The 11,827-nt window shown below is 47.2% G+C and overlaps 1 protein-coding gene and 1 non-coding gene across 6 annotated transcripts in view; both read left to right on the top strand.

The window, feature by feature from the left end:
* LOC135105593 (uncharacterized) overlaps positions 1 to 10,337 on the top strand; it is a 219,527-nt gene extending 209,190 nt beyond the window's left edge. For all 5 annotated transcript variants that reach the window (XM_064013849.1, XM_064013867.1, XM_064013856.1 and 2 more), the window contains 3 exons: positions 635 to 801; positions 5,364 to 5,452; positions 5,954 to 10,337. In XM_064013849.1, the coding sequence (XP_063869919.1) occupies positions 769 to 801; positions 5,364 to 5,452; positions 5,954 to 6,938 (1,107 nt within the window). In that variant the 5' untranslated portion in view covers positions 635 to 768 and the 3' untranslated portion in view covers positions 6,939 to 10,337. The remainder of the gene's footprint in view (positions 1 to 634; positions 802 to 5,363; positions 5,453 to 5,953) is intronic.
* Positions 7,321 to 7,394, top strand: Trnav-gac (transfer RNA valine (anticodon GAC)). Its single transcript has one exon. It is a non-coding gene; the product is annotated as a tRNA-Val (tRNA).
* Positions 10,338 to 11,827: the final 1,490 nt, after the last annotated feature.

The raw sequence follows: 11,827 nt of genomic DNA on the forward strand, positions 1-11,827 counted from the left end.
GTGTACTTAGCGATCTCTCTCTCTCTCTCTCTCTCTCTCTCTCTCTCTCTCTCTCTCTCTCTCTCTCTCTCTCTCTCTCTCTCTCTCTCTCTCTCTCTCTCTCTCTCTCTCTCTCTCTCTCTCTCTCTCTCTCTCTCTCTCTCTCTCTCAAAACGGGTCATACTTCTGAGATCAAGAAAAGAAGACCGCAGTGAAATATTTTAGAACTTTGACGTGTATCCGATATTCAGATTAATTAAACTGGCTGGGATGACACGCCCCCTCTCCTCTTGTGCACACTTGTGGATGGTTGTTTAGTATAACCCAGCAAATTTTAACTTTTTTCCTTTTTTTTTATTTTATTTACTCGTAATTCTGTTTGTCTGTTTGTTTTTTTTAGCTATTTTTCCTTCCTTTCTCCCCTCCGTTCTTCTTTCCTCGTTTCCTTCTTGCCTTTCTTCCTTCCTTCCTTCCTTCCTTCCTTCCTTCCTTCCTTCCTTCCTTCCTTCTTTTTCTTTCCTTCCTTCCTTCCTTCCATATTTTTTCCAACTTCTACATGTATTTGCTTAGAAACAATGATAGCAAGAAGAACATAAGTACCACCACCACCACCACCACCACCATTAACTCAGACCTCTCCCTTTGTCCTGCGCAGGGTGGGCCACGTCTCGCCTGGGAACTGGAGACACACACCCCTGGGAGGTCCGTTGCCGCTTAGGACCCCTCGACGCCGACACCTCTGCCATCCCGGGAGCCAAAATGATGGCCAAGTAGACACTGCACATCAACATGCAACTTAGAGGCACCATGATTCTAGTGCTGGTAAGAAGCCTTTGTCTCTTGTTCCCTACTCTGATTCCTTACATTAGAGTCCGAATTCCAAAACATTTCGTCATGTTGCCCCCCTGTAGTGGAAGTTATGTGGAGTTTTCAAGGTGTTTTCGTGACTCTTTTACTGGTAAGGACCCTTTGTCTCTTGTACTCGACTTCTTACTCGAGATTAGAGACTTCAGGATTTTGTCATTCTGGGTTATACATTTAACAGGCGTACTGGAAGTCATGTGGAGTTTTCAAAGATGTTTTCATAGAACTGATGTAGAGTTTTCGAAGTGTTTTTCATGATCTCAGTGGAAACCTACATGTTTGTTCGTGTGTGTCTGTGTCTGCTTTCCGACTACACAGGTGAAATGGCTAATGAGGGAGGCAGGTGTGTAAGCCATAGTGTCCTTTTTTTATTCCCCCTTTCTCTCATTTGGGTGATAGACCGAAAGAGAAGGAACATCATTAGGGACCCTCTCACCCCCACCCCCTCTCCCTCTCCTCTCCCGCTCTCCTTGTCCTCTCCCGTTCACACCACATAAGGTTAAATATATTTCTCTCTCTCTCTCTCTCTCTCTCTCTCTCTCTCTCTCTCTCTCTCTCTCTCTCTCTCTCTCTCTCTCTCTCTCTCTCTCTCTCTCTCTCTCTCTCTCTCTCTCTCTCTCTCTCTCTCTCGTCCCGCCACAATTAGCCTCCCCGGGGCCTCCTGACCACTGCCTCCACATAAGCGTCGCTAATACTGGACCTGGTAAACACTGGCCACTTACTGACGCGCCCATCACCCTCCTCTCTCCCTCCTCTCTCTCTCTCTCTCTCTCTCTCTCTCTCTCTCTCTCTCTCTCTCTCTCTCTCTCTCTCTCGTGTTCCCGTTTCTTCATTCCCTTTCTCCGTCTGTTTTATTTCTTTTCCTTAATCATCATTTCTTATTACTCTCTTGTTTCTTCCTTTCCTTCCCTTTCCTAACCACCTTCCTCTCCTTCTTCTTATTTCTTCCTTTTTCCATCTCATTTCTTCCTTTCGTTTCCCCATTTTCCTCCATTTAATTATTTCATTTCTCCTTTTACTTCGTCTCTCGTCTCTCTTGTCATACCTTATTGTTCTCCCTCCCATTTCTTCCTTTCTGCCTTTCTTTCCCCTTTTCGTCCACCTCCTCCTCCCTCCCTCCCTCCTTCCTCCTTGCTTTCCCGCCCCTTCCTGCCCCGTCCGTCCCTCTCGTCTCTTAATTAAAGCAGCGCCGTGTTTTTACGGTCAATAATCGTCTCTTTCCATTTTCTTTACACGAGTCCCCGGAGCCTTCACGGGGATTTGGTTTTGTACCCGAGTAAGCCAAGGAACCATTTATCCGCGCGGCTCCTCTTTCTAACCGAGCAGTCTTGCAGTTGATTGCCGTAGACGTGTCCTTAATGCCAGGCCGGGAAGTCAAGGATTGGTCAGCCTGGCGCATGGGATGGGTTGGTGTGGCAAAATCCAGTATTCAAATTCATGCTTGTATTTTGAAACTTTTGCTTCTCCCATCAGGATGATTTTCAAAGGCCACAGTGGTGATCAGCCGGGTTATCATATGCGTTTTCCTGGTGATGGTGTAGACATCTTGTTAAACCATCTCTAGAATCGTAAAAATTCCCCGTGAAGGCCCCAGCGACGTGCGCCAGCTAGAGCCTGATGAAAGTAGTCGAGATAAAATGCTGAAATTTCTGATAATGTGAGGCTCAGTTCGAGTTCCTCTTCCTGACGTCAGTGTCGGGGATTCCTGTTTCGTGTACCGTTGCTTCGACTTGCGAGAGAAAAAGAATTACCGTGTGTGTGTGTGTGTGTGTGTGTGTGTGTGTGTGTGTGTGTGTGTGTGTGTGTGTGTGTGTGTTTGTGTTTCTTTTCGTAGTGCACGTGTACGCATTCTCCTACTTGGATTACACACGACAGGCGTAGAATTCCTGAAAATCAGTCGTGAAATCCGGTGAGCGGAGGCCCGAGGGAAGGCCAGCAGGGTTCACTTTGTACACACAGATAAATTGAATCAGGGAGCCGCGTGTTAGCTGCTGGGTCGAGGCCGCCGCGACACACACACACACACACACACACACACACACACACACACACACACACACACACACACACACACTCAAGCGGGGAATTTCAGGCCTCCGAGGCGGCGTGAGTCAGCGGGAGCAGGAGGCGGCTTCCATTGTGCCTGCCGGGGCGAGATGGGCGGGATGGGCGGGATGAGCGGACAGGACAATACGCGTGGAAGCACAGATGACAGGGATGGGAGCTGAGGACAGGCAGAGGCGCTTCAGGTACCATACAGATGTCCTTGGCGCGCCCCATGACCGTCACTGTGATGATCGATGCCCTAGTGGCACGGAGGTACGGCGGAGAGGCACAGTTGGTGACGGGGAGAGACCCTGGCTGTGGCGGTGAAGTGATGACGAGAGACGGGCGGGGACGATGCAGAGAGCGATGATAAGGACAAGTCTTCCTTGCTTATTGCATAGAGTATCTCTGCATTACCAATATTTTACAAGATAGATATTTTTTTTAGGAAATAATAATAATAATAATAATAAGAAGAAGAAGAAGAAGAAGAAAAAGAAGGATTATTTTACGCATATCCTTTTGTTTGGAAGAAATAACAGAAACATTCGGCCATGATCAGTTTTCACAGGCAGCAACAACAGCAGTAGCACGACCAAGTGGAGAACGTCTAGTTTACTTCATGAACTTCCCTTCTTCCCCTCAGATTGTGTCCTGCTTCTATATGGGACCGTTGTGTTAGATGAGCCTCCTCCATGTGACTCTGTTGTATGCTTCTGCTTCGTCTATCCCTTTCTACCTTGCATCCTCCTTCACGCAGTCGATCCACCTTTTCTTCGGTCTTCCTTTCTTTCTTCTCCCATGAGCTTCCTTAGGACAAAAAACAGTAGATGGCTTCATAAGTACCACCAAGCGCGCTACATTCCCACTCGCTATCGCATCTGACCCTTCCGTACCGGGCACACCTTTCCATTTCTCCCTTGCAGCTTAATAGATTGCATCCACTCAATAGCTAAGTATCTCTTTTATCCCCTCACCTCACCTGCCCCCTCCACGTCTGCCCTTCCTTACCACCTACGCCATGTCCCTGAGCGCGGGGGCCACACACACACACACACACACACACACACACACACACACACACACACACACACACACACACACACACACACACACACACACACACACACACACCGCCTCCATCAGAGAGAGAGAGAGAGAGAGAGAGAGAGAGAGAGAGAGAGAGAGAGAGAGAGAGAGAGAGAGAGAGAGAGAGAGAGTTGGCACATTCAAATTTTTGAGTATCATTACCTGTTTCTTGTGGATTCTCTCTCTCTCTCTCTCTCTCTCTCTCTCTCTCTCTCTCTCTCTCTCTCTCTCTCTCTCTCTCTCTCTCTCTCTCTCTCTCTCTCTCTCTCTCTCTCTCTCTGTGTGTGTGTGTGTGTGTGTGTGTGTAAACTTAGTGGCTTCTTGCACTTTCCTGTACTTTATGTTGTTTTTTTTATGTCCTTAGTTTAGGCGCCATTGTGGGGCTCGAACCCTCGCTAGTTACACTGCATTCTTTCTTTACACGTTTAGGGACAAGTTGCAACTCAAATCCATATTTCCAAACGCTCTCTTCTCTCATCGGGACTATTTCAAAAACTACAGAGAGAATTAGTCGGGTCCTTACGGGTATTTTCTATTAATATTACAAAATTCTTGTTGAAATGTGAGTAGAATCATGAAAACACTCTTACAACTCTAGCTTTAATTGCAGCTTGTTAAGAGTAGGTGAAATAAAGCGCCGAAACGTTTAAGAATACGACCCTTAATCATATACAAGAAAAGACAGTCTGGCTCTGTCGCTTGCCTGAGTCAGGACACGAAACCTGCATAGAAACTGGTCATTTTTTGCACGGTTGGAGACAGACGGCAAGTGAGGGCGATAAATATGACTGCAGCGCCCGACACAAAACAGCCCGCCGATGTGCCGCTCCTAATAGAGGCAGAGAACAAGAGTTTTAAATTCCAAAGGCTACTTTATTTCCAGAGGTGATCTGATGATAACCCGAGAGGACATGTAGTACAATAAGTGCCTGTGTGTTGCCTCTTTGTCCAGTGGTGTGTTAGATTCCCTGGTGTCGTGTGTGCCGCCTGTGTCCACTGGTGCCTCAGCTTCATCTTCCCCCGAGTGCGCTGTCTGTGTGTGTAGTTGTACCATAGTTGTTGCTGTTCTGTCGTATTTAGTAACTGTGAGGTGTGTCCAGTGAAGCCATGGTTTTTCTCCCTTTCTCACTGGTTTCTTAAATATTTCAATGCCTTATCTCACGCCTTAAATGTTGTGAGTCCAATCCTGACACAGATCAGTTTCTCGGTAGAAGAGATAACGTCCTTTCTTAACTTTATCCAACACCATTTGACTTCCTTCCTTAAGCAACATAAACTCCATCAATTAATTTTCATATTGCTAGTGGTGGATGTCTGCATCAAGAAGGTCGCATCCGCTAGTCACGCCCCAACGCACTTTATACCGAGTGTCGCCTTTCTTGCAGGTGGTTTGGCTGCTGATGGGTTGGGTTCGCTCGCAGGAAGGCGGCGCAGACACCACCTCACGCCAGCGCCGAGCCCACCAAAAACGAATGTAAGCCTGAAAGCCAGAGAGAGAGAGAGAGAGAGAGAGAGAGAGAGAGAGAGAGAGAGAGAGAGAGAGAGAGAGAATTACCTATCCAACTCTGCATCCTCTTCAACATGCTGTGTCCCCCTGTGTTACTTCATATCTGTCATAGCTCACTGTGTTCCCTGTAAGGCGAGCTAGTCCCCTCACCCTTAAAGGACTCGAGATAAAGTTTGTCCCCGCTGCATACACGGCACTCACATTTCCAACAGACACAGCCTTACTTTATTCGTCTTCCAACTTGTCCTTCGAGTAAACACTTGCAATCTTTCTCAGTTCATTTCTCTTCCAGAAACTGATAATCGCTTTCAACTTAATATTTGAGTCTAAATCATTTCAGAGAGAGAGAGAGAGAGAGAGAGAGAGAGAGAGAGAGAGAGAGAGAGAGAGAGAGAGAGAGAGAGAGAGAGAGGTGGGGGAGAGGGAGAGGGAGAGAGAGAGGACTAAACACCGCCCTTCACGTTGCAGAACAATGAAGAAGCTCGCCGATCGGGGCCTGAGTCTGGCCGAGCAGGAGAGGATGACCAAGGAAATCCTGGCTCGCCTTGACTACTACGCCAGCAGCACCGTCGCCACCATCCCCACAACGACCACGACCACGACCACGAACCCCTTACACCTACTCCACCATCGACATCGCCACCACCACCAACTCCGCCCATACAATCTCCACCTGTCCCCTCGCGCGGCAAGGCTGGCCGAGGAGATGGTTGACGAGCAGCCACCACAGGGCAGCCACCTGAGGTACTCCCAGGAATTCTTGCAATACGAGGATTCCCCACCAGAGAATGACTTACTGGCGGAGGAGGTGGAAGTGATGGAAGAGGAGGAGGAGGAGGAGGAGGAAGAGGTAGATGTGATGCAGCAATACAGATTAGCAGAAGAGTTAGACGATCTCACGAGAAATAAACGAGAGAAAGTGGGAGCGAAGGAGAGGAGACGATCGTGCAAAAACCGACGAAACGAACGAAGACAAGAATGTCGAAAAAGAAGACAGCGATGCAAGCAGCTGAGATTAGTGAAGAGGAGACGGAAGATGCGCTACCGAGAAGTAGAGAAGATGCTCAACGACACCATCCCGGTGTTCGTGGACCACAGCGGCATCGAGTACATCGACTGCTGCCCCTCGGAGCTGAAAAGTTTCAACAAGACGGTCGGAAAGAGCCGCTCGCACGAGACCATGGAGATCAAGCCTGGTTACGAAGCATTCACTGAACGCCTGTGCTTGGAAGGTTTCAGGGACAAGGAGTGCATCATCCCCGGCAACGCCCTCCAGCCAGAGGTGTCGACTCGCTGCGTTCAGCAATACTCCTACTCGCAGGCACTCGTCCGACCACTAAACTCCACTGATGACGTGGAGTGGATGGTAGGCTCCATCCAGGTAGGGTCAGGCTGCTCGTGTCAGATGAGTACCAATCATAAAAAGAAGAAAAGGAAGAGAAAGAGGAGATGAGTGGAGGCAAGCGGGGGCCACAGCACGCTCCTGGCCCTCACGCATCTGCTGCAGCAGACGACGCCCGGCTCCTCCCAGTGTGCCCTCGCCGCCGCTCTTCTGGACGACTATTGTTTCCACACCGAGGCCTAAGGTGTTGGTGTGCCAAGAAACAGTCCCGAGAGAACTTCGTGTTATTTACGGTAGTGACACAACCCAACCAGGACTATGGCATTCACACTTGGTACCACGCGTGCGCACACATCCCATGCTCACACACACACACACACACACACACACACACACACACACACACACACACACACACACACACACACACACACACACACACACACACACACACACACACACACACACACACACACACACACACACACACACACACCGCGTAGTGTAGTGGTTAGCACGCTCGGCTGACAACCAAGAAGGCCTGGGTTCGAATCCCGGGCGCGGGGAGGCAAATGGGAGAGCCTCAATGTGTAGCCCATGTTCACCTAGCAGCAAGTAGGTACGGGATGTGACCCGAGGACTTGTGACCTCGCTGTCCGGATGTGTGGTGTCAGTGGTCTCAGTCCTACCCAAAGATCGGTCCATAGGGTAACGGCTGGCTGGGTGACCAACAGACGACCCTAGGTGAATCACACACACACACACACACACACACACACACACACACACACACACACACACACACACACACACTTCGCGGCCCAGTTCCTGCAGCAGTTCTGTGCCTGCCACCGAGTATTGTAAGTGCGGCGCCTCGGGTGCGGGTGGCGCCGGCCCGCTGCTAATGGGTGGAGGGGCGGCCGCGATGAGGCTGGACGGCAAGGAGGTCTGATAAAGACCCTTCTTGCTGGGCGGCCGCTCCACCCCCACCCCACCATTACCTCAGCACGCATCTCGTGCAGCTTCCAGCAAGCAAGACGAATCAGACCGATGTAGCGCGGAATCTGCACACGACCCGGGACTTCGCGAGGCGCTCTTCACAGCCCCATGCAAACAACTCTTTTTCAGTATGCAATATGCTGAAGTTTTTTCAGAGAATGTGTGCAAAGACCTTTCCTTTAAGATTCATGACGCGTTGACGATCACTGTTCGATGCTGATATGAAAATTGTTACAAGACGAATATGATGGTACCACTGGACTTGTCTTGGTGTCAGAGGTAAATCTGCACACCAAATATGTAATCTCTCTCTCTCTCTCTCTCTCTCTCTCTCTCTCTCTCTCTCTCTCTCTCTCTCTCTCTCTCTCTCTCTCTCTCTCTCTCTCTCTCTCTCTCTCTCTCTCTCTCTCTCTCTCTCTCTCTCTCTCTCTCTCTCTCTCTCTCTCTCTCTCTCTCCTTTTCTTTGAGTTCATTTGCAACGAATCCCTCAGCCTCTCTTGACTTGTGTAGAACTGACCTATATTTACAAATAAACTGCCTAACATTCCATTCGACCATAGAACTGGCATAGAAAACTCCCTCACTGAAGGTTAATTCAACATTAACGCCACAGCGGTGCACGGTGAGGCGTTGTGTTCATTGATGTATCACGGAGCACTCGCTAGCAGAAGGCCAATGCGATATGTGACTTAGCAACGGTTGGCAGTTAGTGAGAGCTGTCTCCACGACCAAAGTGAATTGATAAATAATCATAAATATCTTTGAAGTGAATTTTAACTTATGTACAAATACTCATAATATTGCAGCCCTATAAAAATGCAGCAGTCCTTTAATACCCTGAACAATATTATTCTGGATTTACAAAACTAATAAAGTTCGTCCACATTCACACCTGATCACGGCCAGCCTTTTTTTTTTTTTTTTTTTTTTATATGATTATACGATGATATTTTACACACTGACATAACATCGTACAACATCCTACTTTCAGTGCGACTATGTTGCGCTAAACAGAACACAACTGTCTTTGGTCTTCATCTTTAAGATCTGGACTACAAAGATCAGACGGAGGTTTACGATTTAGATCAGTATTCCCAAACATTTTGGCCTCTCATCTCAACTACTTTTAAAAGAATCTGATGGGAGTTACTGGGGTTTTCAATTGAGTTTCCATAATTGTAGTGACAGTCTATCTATGATTCTGCAAAATGAGGAAAAACACTCATGAAAACACAATCGATCACATCTGTGGCTCTTCGAAAATAGTCCTAATGAGAGAACAACGTGCTTAAGAATACGAGTCCATGTCCTTTCCTAAATTAAGGAAAACGCATCACCATCATATATCTCTGGCAGTTTTCTTTCTTATTTTCCTATCTAACTTTTTTTTTTTCGTGAATGAATCATCTCGTCATGAATTCGAAACACAGTTATTTACAAAAAACGTTCACTAGGAAGCTTCAGCATATTGCATTACGTAGTGTGAACTGATATGAAGCTGGGAGGGACAGCCAGCCAGCGAGCGCCAGTGCCCTCCGCCTTGCCCCTTGGCGGGTGCAGTTCCCCGCCACAGCGGATGGTGTAACCTACTCTTCTCACTTTGTAGAATCTCAGAATAATAAGATCTTATATTCATTCTAGGTAGCATGCTTTTCGCTAGTTATGTAGTTTTACTAATTGCTGTATAAACTTGGTTTGTACATATGTTTCGAGTTCGACATGACAATCTTGTCTTTTGTATCACGTAAGATAGAACTATATATATTTTTTTTTTATTTTAATTACGAATCGTTTATAAAGGTATTAACCTGGGCGTGGAGATTCCCTCCCCTCCCCCTCCCTCCCTGTGTCCCAATCACCGTCACCTTCTTCCCTGAGGAGAAAGAGGAGAAGATACAATAGTGACATAGTCATGAGGAGTCTGGAGGAAAAATTAGGTGGTTTTATATCCTCCTCCTCCTCCTCCCCCTCCCCCTCCTCCTCCTCCTCCTCCTCCTCCTCCTCCTCCTCCTCCTCCTCCTCCTCCTCCTCCTCCTTATCTCTCCCCTACATCCTCCCCTTCTTATCCATCCTCTTCCTTCTCCTTTCATCCAAGATATCTTTCATAGTAACTAGAGATTGCGATGCCAAAGGTCTTATTATTCATTTTTCACCATGTGTGTGTGTTAGTAAGTATATACTCCTGCATCCCTCCGTCCCCTTTCCCTCCACCCCCACCCCACCCCTCCACGGACCCCCCCTCGCTCGCCTTCCGGTCCGTGACTCTTGACTTTGACCCGGGACGTGGTTGTGTCCGTGCCAAGGTTTCTTCCCCTGAGTCATGTCGCCCTCGGTTAGGTCAATGAACATATCAATAGGCATCTCGTCCCTGCCACGCTACCGTCTGGCTTGAGAGGGCAAAGTGTGACCCGATGTATTGTATTGTATTGCGTGTGTGTGTGTGTGTGTGTGTGTGTATGTGTGGGGGGGTGAGAGAGAGAGAGAGAGAGAGAGAGAGAGAGAGAGAGAGACCCCTATTTTTTTCTCTTTTTCATACAGCCTCCTCCTCCTCTTCCTGTAAACAGCTTATTTTTACCATCCCTCCTCTCTCTCTCTCTCTCTCTCTCTCTCTCTCTCTCTCTCTCTCTCTCTCTCTCTCTCTCTCTCTGCAATACGTGCGTAGTTCAGATGAGTCATTCTGTAGTCTTATAAACTTTTTACTATTTGTTTTCAGTATGTAAGGAACTTTGTACATAATATACTTTTTTAATGTTTTGAAATAATGAAGTTCCTGACTTTGTGTGTGTGTGTGTGTGTGTGTGTGTGTGTGTCTGCGAGCGAGCGTGTTCGGTGGGCGCCTCTCTCTGGTGTTATGTTTACAGCCGGTGTGTGTGGCCGTTATGTGTTCAGTTCTGCGTTCCTGTTCCTGTGAGGTGGTGTATAGACAATCACAATGTTAGGTATTGTGCCAGTCACTCCCTGTATGTGTCAAAGTTTTTTTTTTTTTTTTTTTTTTTTTAATGCTTCTCGACGTTCGCTACTTGTCCTCACATCGCAGTATATTGTGAGATTATTTTTCTCACTTATTTGTTACTCGTTGTCACAGAAACTTTCGTGATAGGATTGGGTCACTGTAGAAGGAGGCAAGTCTTGTGTGAGTCAGCAGACACCAATTTTGCCTCGGCCACGCAAAACTGAAGTAAAAATCTAATAGAAAACTGTCTTTTATTATCATGGCAGCTAGAACGGAACTAAGTGTTGACTGGTCCAACCCTTAGCTATCTTCAGACGGCGTGGCGCTATGGTACTGCTATGATCATAGGTTTCCAGCGCTCCATGTCTCCTTCAGCGCCGCCGGTAGAATGCACCAGGTAGACCACTGAGAAGAGAAGGTTGCATGTACGTATTTATGTAAAATTTTATTAGATAACAATCATTGTTGAATAATAAAATAAAGAAAGAAAGAAAATTAACAGCAACATCAACGTCTTAGGCCTCTTTTATATTTACCCCTCATTTTAGGATACTAAGGCTTCGTGGGACACTGGGCGGCGAGGAAAGGACACATAATTAAAGTATAATTGTATAACACCAAATGTAAGGAAAAGTTGGAAATAATGATAAAATGAAAGGTTTAGCATTGTATGTATTTAGTGGAGGGAAAAAATAGTAGAAGCACATGATGATCTGAGAGTGCCAATGCCAGTGTCCTTCCTACATAAAAAAAAAAAAAAACGCCGTCGTTTTCTCGTTTTTGATAACCTGCTTCATGACCTAACTTTATTGCTGATTATAGGTGAATAATGAAACGAACACCCACCAGCAGGCAAGGGGCAAGGGACGTGTGAGTCAGGGAGAAGGACTTTACCTGGGCGGCTGGGAACGGCTGCGACTCTGATTTACCCAGTCATTCTCACCGAGAACAGTCACACCGAGCAGGGAGAGGAAAATACGCTTTACCTTACGTCCATAATTATATTACACAGCAGTACACAAGTCACCGTGCAATACAGTCACGACAC

The sequence above is a fragment of the Scylla paramamosain genome, chromosome 1, assembly GCF_035594125.1.
Source record: "Scylla paramamosain isolate STU-SP2022 chromosome 1, ASM3559412v1, whole genome shotgun sequence".
In the NCBI taxonomy this organism is placed as follows: Eukaryota; Metazoa; Arthropoda; class Malacostraca; order Decapoda; family Portunidae; genus Scylla; species Scylla paramamosain.